General features: G+C 45.9%; 1 protein-coding gene across 2 annotated transcripts in view; it reads left to right on the top strand.

Annotated features, from left to right (window-relative positions):
* VPS41 (VPS41 subunit of HOPS complex) overlaps positions 1–15,806 on the top strand; it is a 176,779-nt gene extending 160,973 nt beyond the window's left edge. For both annotated transcript variants that reach the window (XM_072965234.1, XM_072965235.1), the window contains 5 exons: positions 1,118–1,254; positions 12,745–12,844; positions 12,948–12,992; positions 14,455–14,534; positions 15,039–15,806. In XM_072965234.1, coding sequence (XP_072821335.1) covers positions 1,118–1,254; positions 12,745–12,844; positions 12,948–12,992; positions 14,455–14,534; positions 15,039–15,119 — 443 coding nt within the window. In that variant the 3' untranslated portion in view covers positions 15,120–15,806. The remainder of the gene's footprint in view (positions 1–1,117; positions 1,255–12,744; positions 12,845–12,947; positions 12,993–14,454; positions 14,535–15,038) is intronic.
* Positions 15,807–17,084: the final 1,278 nt, after the last annotated feature.

Below are 17,084 nucleotides of genomic sequence, written 5' to 3'. Positions count from 1 at the left end.
TAATGAAAGTAGGCCAGGTGCACAGCAGCGATGTCCGGTCCTCCTCCTGTGCTGGGAGGCCGGCCCCTCAGCACGTCACCTTACCCAGAGGTGACAGAGAGCACGTGATTGGCGTGATCCTATTACCTGTGCTCTGAGGAGTGTATTTTTTACCTACTGCACCCAAACGGAATCAGCGTGAACTGGCTTAGTGCTCATTTTGGTTTGTTTGTACGCAGGGGACAGTTATTTTCAAAGTGTATACAGTGTAGCTCTCACCAGGCCTCCGTACAGACCCCTTGCCCGGCACTGGACACTGGCCATTGGCCATGTTTGGAGGTTTGCTCCCATCGTGTTCAGTGCCTTTCCTGCCCCGTTCTGTCAGTGCAGCACCAGGACTGTGCATTTGCTGCCTCTGCTTGGCCATCTGCCCTGGGGCTCCCATTTTGGAAGGAAAAGCAGTCACCTAAGAGTAGCGCACGTCCTTCCTGAAGACGGATGTAGGAATGACGCAGCAACCAGCCGTCATGGTTGCAGACCTTTCCCTTCCCTTTTTGGGAAGGCTTATCTCTGCCAGGGTTTTCAAGTTCTAGAAACTGCTGGTATGACTGGTTTCATTTTTAGTAAGAGATGCAAGAGGATAATGTTATTCAAGTCAATTTCAGATTAAGGTACTTACATACACGCGTGTGTATCTTTAAAGATCTGGGTCAGCAGGACAGTTGTCATTTAAGGCTCTAAAAGGAGACAAAGTGGGGATAATGAAACACACTGTGACCGTGGATGAGTTGCTTAACCACCCCCACTTTCCTTTCCTGTAAAATGGGAACAAGGAGCACTCCTACCTTGCAGAATACTGGAGAAAAGTATGTGACAGCTGAGCTGGTCAGTGCTCAGTAAATAGTGGTTGCACCTTTGACATCAGACTGGATTCTGAAACAATCGTTTGTTTTCCGACTGTTTCTTCTTTAGCTTCTCTGTTGAGGAAAGTAAGGGAAGATTTCTTCTTGGGAGGATTCAGACATTCAGATGGTTTTAACACTTCCTTAAAGGAAGTAACCTTTTCCCTTGAGTTACTTTTGGCCGGAGGTTGCATCACCTGCACTGCTTATGTGCTGTTCTACGTGCTGTCTTGCAGCGTTTATCACTGGCTTGCTCAACAACATTGGCACGCATGTTGACCCCATTCTCCTGATTCACCGCATTAAGGAAGGAATGGAGATTCCCAATTTGAGAGACTCCTTGGTTAAAATTCTGCAAGACTACAACTTACAAGTAAGTCTCCTTTCTTGGACAACTGAGCCTCCTGAGTGAGCTGACTGACATGTTTATCCAGGGCAGGGTTTATTTTAGATACCAATTCGACAGTCACGTTACTTAGGCCCTTTTAAGGAAGCCATTGTGTTTTTAACCCTCCCCAGATTTCCTCTTCTTGACGAGCAGTCATTCTTACTGTGGTAAGTGTAGCATGTTCTCGGGGAGGTACATGACTAATGACAGGGGCTGTTAGCCCAGGCCACCCACGCCATTTTTAAGTAGCATGAGCACTGTGTCCATTTGGAGGAATTAAAATGTTTCTCAAATAATTCAATAATTTTCTTGAAGCCACTCAATAACCTACAGCCTGAAAGATGCTACTGTCCAGGATTTTATTTCAGCTTGTGTCTGTTTTCTAGAGTATTACAACTTTTTATACACAGTAATTCCCAGTAATTTGTGATAGGAGCAATGGAACTCATTTTTTAAAAATAGAGTTTTATTGAGGTACAGTCAATTTATAATGTGTCAACTTCTGGTGGACAGTACAAGATATTGAATATAGTCCCCTGTGCTATACAGTATAAACTTGTTTATATATTAGTATCTGCAAATCTCGAGTTTCCAATATATCCCTTCCTAACCCCCCCTTCCCCTTTGGTAACCATGAGGTTGTTTCCTATGTCTGAGTCTATTTTGTAAATAAGTTCATTTGTTCTTTTAAAGATCCTTCATATAAGTGATATCATATGGTATTTTTCTTTCTGGCTTACTGCACTTCAAATGACATTCTCCAGGTTCATCCATGTGGCTGCAAATGGCATTATTTTTAATGGCTAAGTCATACCCCCACTGTATAAATGTACCACAACTTCTTTATCCAGCCTCCTGTCGATGGACATTTAGGTAGTTTCTATGTCTTGGCTACTGTAAGTAGTGCTGCTATGAACACTGGGGTGCAGGTGTCTTTTTGAATTAAGGTTCCCTCTCGATATATGCCCAGGAGTGGGAGTGCTGGAACATATGGTTAAGTCTATTTTTCAGTCTTTTAAGGAATCGCACTACGGTCTTCCATAACGCCTGCACCAGACTGCATTCCCACCAGCAGTGCAGGGGGGCTCCCTTTTCTGCACAGCCTCTCCAGCATTGAATGATGGCCATTCTGACTGGTGTGAGGTGACACCTCATGGTAGTTCTGCTTTGCATTTCTCTGATAATTAGCAATACTGAGCGTTGTTTCACGTGTCTATTGGCCATTTGTATGTCTTCATTGGAGAATTGCTTGTTTAGGTTTTCTGCCCATTTTTGGATTGGGTTATTTTCTTCTCAAGTTGTGTGAGCTGTTTATATATTCTGGAAATTATGCCTTTGTCAGTTGCATCCCTTGCAAATATTTCCTCCCATTCCATAGGTTGTCATCTTGTTTTGCTTGTGGTTTCCTCTGCTGTGCAAAAGCTTCTAAGTTTAATTAGGTCCCATTTGTTTATTTTTTTCTCTTATTTCTCTTATTTCTGTTGCCTGGGTAGACTGTCCTAGGAGAACATTGCTGAGATTTATGTCGGATAACGTTCTGCCTGTGTTTTCTTCTAGAAGGTTTATAGTGCCTTGTCTTATTCCAGATTTTAGGGGGGACGTCATTATTTTCATGTAAATAATGAATATGTAAATCACAAAGCATCCTGATCTTTTCCTTAACAAGCCTCTAACAATGACGGTATTTCAGAATGCTGGTAGCTTTCGTAGAACTGGAAACTATTTAAAGCGCCTTTTTTTTAAATATTCAGATGGTTCCTTCTTGATCTTTTGAAAATGAGTTTTTGTGGATAAAATTGCTTTCATGGGAACAGAGATTGTGCAGGTAGAGCTGAAAGACAAGGTTGTGGGGAGGGACACGTGATGAGGGTTTGTGGGCTCGTCACCCCATGAAGCGTGCAGGGTGGCAGCCTCAGATGAAAGGCCGGGTGAAAAGAAGATGCGGAAGATAGTAACACCAAGAAGGGAAGGAGAGTCATAAAGGGGTGACGGAGCTCGAGGGCCAAGAGCTGGTGGCCAGGGAGTGGGCCATCGTTATGTTAAATCTCTAAAGGAGCTACTGTCAACACGTTCAGAAAGTAGGGTGAAGGCAGAGGTCACTGGAGAGGAATTAGTCGAGAAACTTGAGGGCACTGAGGAGTGCAGGGGAAGGCGGCCGTGAGCCTGGCTCCAGCATCCTCCTTGAACCGGGCGGTCAGCTTCGCAGGCGACTGCGGTGTCCCTGGGTGACACAGCATGAAAGAAGAGGTTTTCCTGAAGGCGGGAGGTAAGAAAACAAGAGCCTTCACGCAGGAGGCTTGTGGAGGAGAAACGGGAATCTGGTTCAGACAAGCAGGCGGAAGATCTGCTCTGCCCAGTGGTGCCAGACAAACAGGTGCACTAGGGAGAGGTTATCAAAGGGAGGATGGGAAAGTGCGGGAGTGGGTTAATGGCCAAGGAGAGGTGACAGGAGGGGCTTGCGTTTTGTGCGGCGCCCACAGGATGCGGGAAAGTGGTCCAGGCAGAGGCTGAGTCACTTACTTCTGCAGCCTGAATTGGGCTTTGGGGAAAGTGGTGTTTCGGTGTCAGACATTGTAAAGCTCTGGGTGTGAGTGAGGTTGGGTCTGCCAGGGACGTGCTCCACGTTGCAAATTCCAGTTCGTTGAGAAGTCATTTAAGTGTCTCTGAACAACTCTACCCCAGGGCAGGTGACGAAATAACTACCCCTTCTCTCCTCCCGCTGTTGTGTGTGCAGCGTAGCCTCTAGGTTGAAAAATGTGCCTTACTTTTTTCTCAGCCTCTGCAGTGCCTATAAAGACACCTAATAGCTCCCTCTTCCTAGGCTCTTTCCAGAGAACCAAGCTCTGGGGCACCACTGGGTCTTACTGCTCATTCATTTTTTATGAATATATTTGCATAGTTCTGAGTCAGCCAGGAGTAAAAATAATTATTTGGTGCCTAGTGAATTCAACATAAAATATAATTAAGAGGATAAAATATTGATTTAGCAGCTGTTTAGTGGATAACTTTTAAGATGTACTGACTCAGTACAAGAGTGGTGGTGTGTTAAGGAGGCTAGGAGTTATTTAGCCAGTGGGTCCGAGGAGTGGTGGCTGCCTGTAAATCCCGGACCGCGTCGTGGCCTGTGGGAACAGCTGGATCTGGGGGCTCCTTGGTGGAGGATGAAGAGAGAAAATGCTGCACTGGGGCAGGTTCAAAGAATTCCAGGAGGTACTTCCTCCTTACATACGAAGAAAGCTTGGAACTATTTTCCTTGAAAAAGGCTACTTTTTTTCATTAGTGATCATTTATATTCTTTCTCTAGGCAACCTGCTAGGGATCACTGTAAACATAACCACTCTGTTTATAGAGGAGTTTGAAGTTTACAGAAAGGCTCCACCCTTTTAAGAAAAACCTGTTTAGTCTTTTTTTGTTCCTTTCATAAAGCTAGTTGATTTTCAAGGGGATAAAAAAATGTTCAACCCTGTTAACCCCCAAAATTTAGAGAAAATTTTGCAGGTTCATGAATCTGCAAGAATCTGGAGCTTACTGTGCATGGGGGCAGGGGGAATGACCCTGAGGGACATTAAAAACCATTCAGTAAACAAAGGGATCTGTAGTCAAATGTTAGAGAAAGGTTATCCCAGGGCTTCTCGGCACCTTATTTTGCCAATTTGCACTGGGAAACTAAGGGACAGATTTACAGGAGCGGACACAGCATTTTAAAACTTACTTGGCTGTGGAAAATGCTTTGAGAGATGACTCGTTAGTGAATTGCTAATTGCAAAGAGAGAAGGCGGAGAGAGAGCTGTGGGGGAAAGAAACTTAAAATGAGCATCTCTTCTGCTTTTAAAGTTTCATGTCTTCTAAAATGCGGCAACTTTTCTCAATTGAAGTTTAGCATTTGGCATGTTACACGTCTATGACACCATTAATCAGCCACATTATCTGTTAAAATTTTTCAAATTTAACTTATTTTCTTATGTTTTTATACCTTGTTACGTTGTTAGTGTAATGTAACAAAACTCAAAAGCTTTATAAGTAAGAAAAAAGCAGCCCATGTCATACTTCATAAAGTTGAAATGTTTCTAGGTGTGATTTCAAGGACAAATAGCATTTGTTTTGATATAAATTATATTTCCATCTTTACATTACACTGACCAGTTTCCAAATTATTTTTATGCTGTTTATAAGTTTAGCATTTGTATACACTTCTATTGCTTTTTTTTTTCCTCTTGACAGTCTTATTTGACAGTCATTTTCATCTATAGAGTTTTAATGACTTGCCTGTCTGGGAAGGTGATGAACTGGGTTTGAACCTGGATCCTCTGGCTCTGTCTTGTATGTTTTTCACTGGTTGTCCCCTTGGTCTCTGGAGGTGCATTCACTGTACTGGCAGGTTACAACAGAAGAATAGAGAGGAGTGGCCTGGAAGATGAACAGGGGGGCCTGTTTTTAAAGAGCTGTGGACATCATGTTTGCAGACCTAGATTCTAGTCCTAGTTTTGCCATTAACAAGCCTGTTGATCTTAGGGAGGACACAAACTTTCTGGATCTCAATTTCCCATTAGATTAAGTCAGCATTTGTTCAGCCTGACCGCGCACCAAAATTATCTGAATTCTTTTTGAAGTTACCTAGTTTCAGGGACCACCCGAGATCTGCTGGAGAGGATGAGGGGCTATGTCCTTAAACTACCGTGGTGTTTCTTATACACTCTGCCTGGCCCTGACATTTAGGAACCTCGAGATTAGATGATGTCTAAAGTATCTTCCTTCTCGTAAGTTCTCAGTAGATTATAGTGAATGCAGCGGCTTAGTGTTAAAATCGCTCAGAATACTTAGTTTGGCATCTGTTTATAAAGTAGCTTAGATTTTTAGGTATAACTTTTTTAATGCAGTACGTTTGTTTATAAACACATGTATTTAAATATTTGGGTGCTTACTGTGTCAGATGCTGCGCTGGGTACTTACAGGGCCTCCCCATACTGTCCCAGGGGGCAGGAGCTGAGGAGGATGCAGCCGTGTGCTCGAGCAGCTCACCATCTGAATTACTGTTTCTAGAAGCAAAGAGCTTTAACATCTCCATCTTGTTAAACTTCACACGTGTGCACACACAGGTAAACCTCTCCAGACACCTCTGTGTCTCTCGAAGTTCTTCTCCCACATTTACTTTGCTGCCATCCTCCCCATATTCCTTCCTCGTCTCCCTCCACTCTGAAGTCCAGAGACAAATGAGAGGAAATGGGGACTTCTGTTTCACCTGCCCTTTTTTCGGCCCACTTGGATTTCTTTTTGATCCACAGTATAGAAGCGCTTCCTTTCCTCTGAAAGATACGTTGAAGATACAAGCTATTTTCTTCCTTTTACATTATTTCAGTTTGGCCTCATCACAGGTGGTCTGTGACAAGCAGCTGTTGCTCCTTTGGTCAGGGCCGTGCACGCGGCCTTGTGCTGCTGTGAATGCAGTATGATGGCGCTGATGACAGTGTGCTGGAATGCCAGCACCGACCTTAGAGCCTGTCCGTCATCTTTCGTAATATTCGCAACGAAAAGCAAAGCCTTTTCAAGTAGAATTCAAGTCCCATAGCATGCTGAATTAAATGATGAATTAGAAATTAGGTAAAATGGCTTCCCAGGATAACCCTGGTGTCACACTGGGGAGCTGGTAAAACCAGGTAGCTGTGCCAGTTGCAGTGCTCATGGTTAAGCGCTGTGGTAGGAACAAGGCCATGTCAGCAAAACTCCCAACATTCAAAGGCTCTTTCTTTTTAAAGTAGAGTTGGTTTACAATGCTGCAGGTGCTAACTGCTGTGTATAAAATAAACAAGGGCCTACTGTAGAGCACAGTGAACTATATTCAGTACCTTGTAATCTATAATGGAAAAGAATGAAAAGGACTACATGTGTAGAGAACTGCGTCACTACGCTGCACAACAGAAAGCAACCCCACACTGTTAACCGACTGACCACACTGTTAACCGACTATACTTCCATCAAAGACTCGTTTAAAATAAAAATTTCAGGGACTTGGCAGTTTTGTGTGGCGTTTTTCCCACAGCAGCTGTTTCTAACGAACCATAATAACTTTGCTGATGTGCAGTCCTTTTACTGCTTTGTAACGTATCTGTGAGTTTGGTGCTTTGCTTCTGGTTGAGATTATTATCAGTAATGATGAACTGCAGAGAAATTGGAAGGAAAAATAGGGAGAATCTAGAGTCTTGTGTTAATTTTCAACAGCTATCTTATAAATTTAAATAAGAATGTATTTATAAGTGTGCTTGTAAGTGGTTCTGGAAGCTAGAACTGATTGTCTTGAAAATGATGACGAGAAAAGAATAAAGGTGATGTTAATAAAAAAACAGTTTAAAGAAACACAGACCTAAGGAGGGAAACAACGTAGTAACAAGAAAACGAGAGTGGTTGAGAAGGATGTTAGGAAGAAGTTAGCCCACTGATTTGAATAATCGTGGAAAACTAAGGGAACATCCCATTAGGAAAATTCATCTCTGCAAGGTAGTATCTATAAATACCTCGTGAGATGAAAACTAATACCATCGTGAAGTTGAAGAAAGAAAACATCAGACACTGGTTTACTCACCTCGGTGATAGAGATCACAGAGCAAAGATGAACAAGGTTCTGCCTTACTTACCCAGTGGAGACGTCTCATAGAGGACGAGACAAAAGATGTTTCAAGCTGATCTTAGTTTCTGGGACTGCTATCAGAGGCTGTCCAATACAATGATCAATTCGGTGGATACAGTAAGCAGATTAAACACAGCTAACAGGGAGAATTAAAGAACCAGAAGACAGAGCTGATGAAGTCGTTCAGCATGAAGCACAGACTAATTAAAAGACAGAAAATATAAAAGAGTAGTTAACAGAGACATGGAGGTTAGAATGAAAGTGTCTCATCAAAGGAGCTCCAGAAGAATCAAAAAACTAACAATAAATTAGGAAAATCCCTCACAAAGTCAATCAAGTAAATATTAGGGGGGAATGCAGACAAGATCTAAAAACTTAAGTGAATGCTAGTTTTCTGTCACTGTATGTGAGAACGCAAGTAATTCATGTTTTCCTAGAAAACTGTTTAACAAATTTATTCAGGAACTAGTAGAATAGACCTGTAAGCACTATGCCACAACTTTTAGAGATAAGTTTTATCAAAACTTAAAGAAACAGGCAACCCCTGTTTTGTATAAACTTTTCCAGAGACTAGAATGGAAAAGCTCCTCAGTTTCTCATGGGATGCTGGTCTAACCTTGCCAATATGCAACAATTATAACTCCCCCCCTTTTTTTTTTAAAAACACAAATGCAAAAATTCTACATCAATCATTAGCAACTTGAATCTGACCAATTATATTCAGAGGCTCACATCATAAATGTTACAGTTCTCTCCAAAGTGGCCACCATCCATATATTCAATAAATTCTAATCAAAGTCCCAAAAGAATTTTTCATCATCCTGAATTTTATATCAAAAGTAAAAGGTTAAGATTATCAAAGGAGAATAAAGAGGGTAGACTTACCAGGTATCAAAGCTTAATATGCGAGAATGTACGATAGTATAACCACTTTGGAAAACTGACAGTTACTTAAAAAGTTAAACATACACCTACTCCATAACCCAGCAGTTTTACTCATAGGTATTTACCCAAAAGATGAAGAGCGGGTCCACAAAGGGATCTGTGCAGGCAGACCTCAGTGATCCTGTGTTCGCGGCACCGAAATAAAGCAAGTACCTCAATAAAACGAACACAAAGTTTTTGTTTTCCCAGCACATAAAACGGTTATGTAAGTCTGCAGTATCATTATGTCTAGAAAAAGTACACACCTTAATTTTTAAATACTTAATTGCTAAAAAAAAATTGCTCTGTGTCATCTGACAACGAAGGGTTGCCACAAACCTTCCGTTTGTAAAAAAAAAAAAAAAAAAGTAATATCAACAAAGTGCAGTAAAGCAAAGCACAATAAAGTGGGGTCCGCCTGTACAAGAGTGTCCTCTGTGGCCTTATCTTTAATAGCCCTACAATGGAAACAGCCTAAATGTCCTTCGACAGGAGAAATGTACCTCTGACAGTTGCCTCTTGGTCACAAAGCAGACGCTGCATCTCCAGGCCTCCCATCCACACTGCAGGCAGAAGATGGGGGAAGCAGGACTTTTTCCTAATGAGGCTTTGTTTCTTCATTTGGAAAGGGATGCCTTCCCAGGCTCCACGCTGACCTCACTGACCACATCTATGTTCCAGGAGTCCAAGCCCACTGTGTATTTTAGTTGAACACACGCTAAACAAAGTCAGAGCTGTGTCTGTAGAGGAGGAGGAGAAAAGGTGCAAGAACGTGTCAGCTGTGTCTGTAGTACTGTATTTTCCAAAATAAACAGACCTGAAGCACATGGCAAAACAGTAAGGTATGTCCAATCCAGGTGGTAGAGACTTGAGCATGTTATTTTATTCTGCATGGTTGAAGCATTTCATATTTTTACAAGAAAAACAGCACAAGGTACTCAGGATGTGAGTCACAGTGATTCTGGTCCTTGAAGAAGAGACTGCGTGTGCCCTGGAATGTGTGAATAACATCAAGTTTGCGAGAAAAGAAAGGAGACAGGTGGAAGGTGAGAGTCCACAGCTGGAAAGACAGGCTGGGCAAGATGACCTTGGAAGATGGAAGACGTCGGAAATCACAAGTGTGAAAGTCAGAAAGCATCAGAAGAAACCTCTCTTACCCAACTGCTATTGTGTCTGACTTCCAGGTGTCAGGTGTTTTAGTCAAGGCATTCGTGGGAAATACAAATGCAGTCAGTCATCCCTCTATCTAGGGGGGAATGGATACCCTCCCACGGATACCCAAATCCAAGGATGCGCAATGCCTTATATAAAACAGCGCAGTGTTCGCATATAACCTATGCACATCCTCCTGGATACCTTAAATCATCTCTAGGTTACGTACAATACCCAATACAGTGTAACTGCTGTGTAAACAGTTGCCCGCATGTGCAGGGCAAATTCAACTTTTGCTGCTTTGAACTTCCTGAAATTTCCCGCACCAATATTTTGGATCTGTAGTTGGGCGAATCCATGGATGCAGAACTCACAGAATTGGAGGGACAACTATATGAACTGCTGAGGGTGAAACTGGTGTCCAGAACAGCACGTTTCTCACGAGTCACTGATGTAGCTGCTCCTGGGAACCCACAGTCAGCTACGCAATGCCTCACCATGTGTCTGGTGCCAAACACAGCACCTACCTAATGCTGCGTTATCCTGGTACAGTCCTTCACTCACCACCTCCGATGGCCTCCGGACTGCTGCACGTTGTATAGGATAAATGACTCTCCTGCGCAGGTGATCACCTCCTGCCCAGCATCCTGTAAATGAAAGTTACAATGTTTTCATATTTTTCTGATTTGGAGCCTTGGGCTGTGTTCAGATAAAGTAGGGAGTAACGTGCTAAGCTGTTCTTGTTGCCTCTGCACTTTAAGTTTTCCTAGAAGGTACTTTCTGGGGGCAGACAGGTCGTACCTCTTTAGAAAAGCTTAAGCCTGGTGAAGAAACGGTTCCTTCTTAGTTTGCTGCTTTTTTTTTCCCCGTTTTCTTTTTTAAATTTGCAGACACTGTGGCTTCTGCCTAGAATGCCAGGTCCACAGGTCTCCTGGATTAATCACACAGAGGGCCTTGAACACCCACTGAGGGCCAGAGCCAGCTCTTTTTGAAACTTTTTGCTGATTGACACTATTTAAGTTTCTATTTTAGTATTAGCGGCTGAGCACCTCTACACGTTTGCTTACAAATTTTCTTACTTACCAACATCAGTATTTCTTAGAGAGCTTTCTTACTATATTTGTTTTCTCTTCCTGTATGCTTTCCTGATGTCTGTTATAAACTTCTTGAGATGAATCAGAAAATTTCAATTTCTAGCAGCATTTTAATAAAACTTCACTGTTTCTCAATTAATGTGGAAACAGTAAAATCATGTAATTTCCTGATCATCAGTAATACAAATGGTGGGCACAGAATTTTATTCTGGCTATCAGTTCTGTTTTCTTGGCTGTTTGCCTTCATGTACCTAGTGGGGGAAGCCCTCTGGCTGCCCTCACCCGGCGCCAGGGTTCGTGGGGATTTGAAAGGAGCGTTTGTTACGTCAGGGATGGAGGAGCCACTTCCCTCCCCTGGGGGCATGAACTGACACCATGTGAAAGCAGAGTGTCCACGTAGGGCTTAGAGTTGTGACTTTGGTGTGAAAAAACGTGGGATGTGGCATCGCCGGTAGCATTTGCTGTGTCCTGCCGGGTGGCAGTGAGGCTGCAGTGTCCTCACTGTGTGAGCGTCACGGCAGCTCCACTACCTGCACATAACCACGTGCAGTGAGACACTGGACCAGGAGCGAAGCTGTGGGTCCTTCCTGCCTTGAGCGTCTCCCTCTTTCTAGAGCAGCAACGCGTTCTAGTGAAAAAGGTGTGTCTGGCACACCTCACATAGCCTTTCCCAGTTTCCAATAAAATACCAAACAAAAACAGGAAAGGGTGGACACGCACACTGTGGCCAGAGGAATGGATGTGAAAGGCAAAGGGGGCTGCCGCTCCCTGCTGTGCCCCACCTGAGAACAGTCAGGCAGCCTCTGTCTCCATCACGCTCTCAGCTAGGAGACACCAAGTGGTTCTAACCTGAAACGGGCAGTCGTCCCAACGAGGCGCGTCCGTTCTCCTCAGGTGACCCGTACGTGCTGAGGTGTCGCTCCCTCTAGTGATCCTCCAGGCGGGGGGTGCGGAATCAGTCAGCCTGCACAGTAACAGAGAGAATGCGGAAAGGAGCAAAGGAGAGTTCTAGGATAAAGACTAAGATGGATCTTGCGAGAGAGTATTTAATATCTGCGCATTTTTCGGTCATCGGTCCGTTAAGAGTCACCAAATGTGAGGGTTAATGTAGTCAGTCCACACCTTACACACCACATTCATGGCACTCTGCTACATGGTCTGGATCAGATCGCAAGAAAAGGAAGACAGGCCACACCCTGGAGGGAGTTTAGGACAGAGACAACGTCTGTTTAGCTTATCAGTCTGTGCCCTGTGCTTTGTACACGACAGGGACCCAGGATCTATTTGTGCGGTAAATCCATGGACTTACGGAGTAATTGGGTGATCTCGGAGCAGCAGGTTTCCCATCCTGGGCAAAGATCTGGAGGTTGGGATGAGCAGATCATGCAGGGCCCAGACTCTGCCAGAGTCTGTGCTAGGAAGCCCTATACGGCAGTGACAGGGTTAGTTGGCACAGGGTCTTCCTGGCCAGACCTACATTGTATACATGTTCATAAGCAAAAAATACAGAGTTGTGGCTGGAAAGGCTGGTCCGACAGTAGCTGGAAGGGAGTGACTGAGGGCAGGGGACCAGCGAGCGCCTCTTTGGAGTATTTCAAACAATTTTCTGAATGTCCCAGTAAGGGGACTCCCCTCCTCCCACATCTGAGCCTAAGGTGGCTTCTTTTACAACGTGTGCCTTAGATTCTGCTTCGTGAAGGCTGCAAGAAGATTCTCGTAGCTGACTCCCTCTCCTTACTCAAGAAGATGCACCGAACTCAGATGAAAGGCGTCCTGGTCGACGGTGGGTAAAACTCAAGAGTCCTACTCGCGCCGCGTGCCCTGCTCTCAGAAGGGACAGAGCAGAGAGCAGCGCTGTGTAACCCCGAGTGTGTGTTTCCCCACAGAGGAGAACATCTGTGAGTCGTGCCTGTCCCCTGTTCTTCCGTCAGGTAAGCTCGGGGGTGGGGGCAGAACGGTCCCCAGATGTGTGCTAGTGGTGCGGGCAACGAAGATTTTGAAGTTAGCTAATTACGATTTAGAAAATAATACAACTTTTGGAATAATCCAGCTTGGAGAAGAATTCCAGCCCACGCCCCTGGTCAGCTGCATGCCGGCGGTGCCCAGGCCTTAGAGCTGAGGTTCCCAAGCCCCGGGGGGAGTCCGACATCCGCGGGCAGGCTTGTTAACGCTCAGCTTGCCGGTCCCACCCCCAGACATGCCGGTGCAGTAGTTCCACAGCAGGACGGAGAATCTGCATTTCCCACAAGTTCCCAGGTGGCGAGGATGCACCTGGTTCAGGGGCCAGTCTTTGAGGACCGTTTCCCGAGTGTAAAACCAAACAAAAAGAGAACTTACCATGGACATATGTAGATTCCAAGGTAGAAGAACCGTGTGCATACCTGAGAGAAATTCTGTAGGCAGCTGTCCTTTTTCTTTCAGCTTCTCACTGCTGTGTAGTTCCAGGCATCCAAGTTATCTTGCATTTCAACGAAAACGTAATTACTTGCCATCTCACTGGAACGGTGACTCCTGAAAAAGACATACACATTACTTTAAGTTCTCGGTACAGATCTTCACATAATCAAAGCATTTTTTGTTAAGGATCATAAGACATGAAAAGAGGAAATTTCATAATTTGAAAGCAGAAATTAAAGCACTGTCGTCAGGATGCTAAAAATGCCTCTTGTATGTAGGGGCTGCCTAGAGAAGTACCAAGAGACCTTGTTTGCCCATTTACTGAGCTTGAGGGGTTATGCGGCAGGGCAGCAGCACAAGAAGTCGTTCCACTTCGGGTCTTTGCCAGACGCTTGGATTTTAAGTGCTTACGTTAAAAACTGCAGTGGGCGCAGGAAGAGCAGTGAGCTTGTGTAGCGTTTTAACGGAAAGAGCCCACATGCCTCTGCACTGAGTGGTCAGCTTAAATTCCTAATCTGTGAGGGATTCTCAGTCTTACCGGAACCAAGCTGGCCACACTGAGCCAGGACGGGTCGCAGCCTAGGGTTTTAGCAGCTCTGCCCTGACGTCAGTGGGTGGTCTTGGCAAAGGCAGCAGGTAACTGGCAGAACGCATCCTAGAATCGACTAGAATATATGGAGTGTATCATGATGGTGCGGGCGGGGCTGGGGGAGGGAAAGCCAGGCACATACACCCCTGATGCACGTGTTTACAACAAACGCTGTCGCCTGTGCCGTGAAACGGTCCCCGGCGCGTAGCTGCAGTAACTGACTCAGGGGCCAGGCAGGTGAGCTGGGACAACCAGAGCCACACGACTGTCACGCCTGCCCCGCGTTCAACCGCATCCCCTGGCAGGAGTGCGTGTGTAAATCAGCAGTCCCCCAAGGCAGCTCATTTGCTGGAAAATTAAACTGCTGCCGCGCTGAGCTCTCCTCCCTCTTCCGCCCTGCCCCCTAGACGCGGCGAAGCCCTTCAGCGTGGTGGTCTTCCACTGCCGGCACATGTTCCACAAGGAGTGCCTGCCCGCGCCCAGCCTGGTGAGTTCGCGGCTCGGCCACCGCCAGCTAGACAGAACCTGGCACGTCCAGAGGGGTGTGCTCAAAATCGTAACCCCGGTCCTGCGGCTCTGCGGGTCCTCACAGTTAGATGTCACATCGCAAAAGTGAGCATGCCTACTTCTCCGATGTAAAAACGCTTAAGTGTCCTAAACGTAGTAAAACCATATTCACTCAAGTGAAACTGTTCAGGCAGGTTTGATGACTGTTGAGCTACAGAGATGTGACATGCAGAGAAAACCATCCTCGATTCTGTGTAACTTTCTCACCCTGATTTCTGCAGTATGACACTTTCTTCAAGTCACAGAGTAACAGCTGGTATAGACAGACTCCTGTGTGCAGCAGGGGTCGTCTCCAGGAAAAGGAGTGACACTTCATAGCTTCCTACCCCCGCCCCCGCCAAGTGCTCCCATATTTCCAAAGACGGGAGTAGAAAGAGAGGATAGGATGTCCTTTTACAATCTGCGTTTCTCATTACATGTTTAGAACTCGCCTGCACAGTTCTGTAACATCTGCAGCGCCAAGCACCGGGGCCCAGGCAGCGCCATCCTGGAGATGAAGAAATAGCTCGTTCCGATTGTCCGCCTCTTCCTCGCCGCCGCTCTTGGGAGACTTTGCAGCAACCGAAGCTTTTGTTGACAGCAGTGCTGTTGAGAGATTGGTCCATGTTTATGTTCTGCTCAAAAAAAAAAAAGCTGCTTTATCTCCACCTGTCTCCTGGGCGTTTCTCCTTGTAGTTGATAAAGAAGTTAGGGTTTTCCCCACCCATGTCTTGAACTATGTGGGTTCACGGTCAGTATTTCATCATTTATTTGTTTGGCTCCTTTGCTTGGGAGTGGAAACATCAGTCTGGGAGTCGGAAATGACCATTTAGGTCCTAGGAGTCTGTCCAGCCGTAACGCGGACCCCGAGGGTCATCCCAGCTGGCGGGGGCGCATGACCGCTGCGGCTGTCCCGCCAGCCCCGCCGCACCCTGGACCTTGCTTCCCTCTGCTCTGCTGGCAACAGTCGTCGAATTCTGGGTTTGGCTTTTTTTTTTTTAATGTCATCCACTGTGGTCATCTCCTTAACAGGCACTGAGTGAAGCACCACCGTCACTAATTCAGTGACGTCTGAGGATGACGCGGGCAGGCTGATGACGTCATGCAGTTTTACGTTTAGTTACAGGTTCTGTGTGTCCCAATAACCAGCCGTGTCTGGCCCTGGCAGGCACCCAGCATTTGTTGACTGAATAAATGTTAGCACATAAATGAATAAATGGGTTGCTCTTTAATCACACACTCTGGCGGCCTCAGAGGAATGGAAAAGTCTTAGTACCCAGAGTGGGAGGGACAATGGTTAGGTTTTGCTAGCAGGGAGGAAATGAGTGACACTAGGGGACTGTGATGCCAGAGGGAGGGCGTAGTGACATCTCCTGTCGCCTCCTCTGGAAGCTCCGCTGTCCTCACAGAGAGCACGGGATAGAGGAAGAGAACCCAGACACGTGCCCTGTCTCCTTGGGATGCACCGTCATCCTCTAACCAGTGAAAATCATACTTGCTGGCCCCACTCTCACTGTCCATAAAGGAATAAATACAGCACTCTGCACGTGTCTTTTGAGGGAGAGGGTGGGATGCTAACTGAGCACCAAGGACGTACCAACCACTGAACGGAGGCTGTCAGTCCCCTGAGCAACATCTCGTTTCATTGTCACAGGACCCCAAGGGAGAAGACATTATATCCCTGGGTTTACTGACTGAGAAACCAAAATGCAGAGACGTTACCGCAGGCTCGGATGTGACCGCCTCACTTGAGAGCAGGGCTCGGCCTTAAGGAAGCCTAAGGCCAAGTCAGAGGAAATACAAAGAACATCTCTTCACGCAGGAGTTAAAAAAAAAATTCGGTAGCAGACAACAGACATTTTCTGTTGCTCTTAAATATTTAGAACTGGAAGGGGGAGCAGGCAGGATGGAGGGGAGCGGCCACAATGGTGAAGCAGAAGGAAGCTCTGAGCTCACCCTCCCTCCCCCATGAATACAGCAAGAGAGACACCCACAGACCCACCCATTCACTCAGCACCTGCTGAACTTTGACAGAACATCGCCTTCAAAAGAAAAAATTCATCACAAATCTGGTAGGAGGAAAAAACAAAGAAAAAGGAAATTAGTGCAGGAGTGGCAAGTGAGGACTAGTGCCGTACGCTGGGTCTCCTCCTCCAATGGAGAGATCAGTGGGGACGGAGGGGAGCCTTTGAGGCTCGGATCTGTGCACAGCAGCCCTTGGCCGACAGAATTAAGTGAAACAGGCACAAAGGGACCCTGCAAGCCCCAGCCCTAGACGCAAACTGCAGGAGTGGGCCAGGACTGGCTGCCTGTCAGGGGACTGGAGTGTGCTGTGCACATGGCTGGAGCGTATGCAAAACAGGGAGGGATGGAGGAAGGAAAGAAGGGAGGGAGGAAGACCAGTGGTGCACATCGGGGGCTGGGTCGTAGCCATAGCCACCATATTTGCTGGTGCGTGTGCGCGGCTCCAGGCAGAGGTGGGGTGGAAACC

Source organism: Vicugna pacos, chromosome 7, assembly GCF_048564905.1.
Source record: "Vicugna pacos chromosome 7, VicPac4, whole genome shotgun sequence".
Lineage (NCBI taxonomy): Eukaryota > Metazoa > Chordata > Mammalia > Artiodactyla > Camelidae > Vicugna > Vicugna pacos.
The sequence above is the reverse complement of the archived record's forward strand: the minus strand, read 5'-3'. Positions and strand labels throughout refer to the sequence as shown.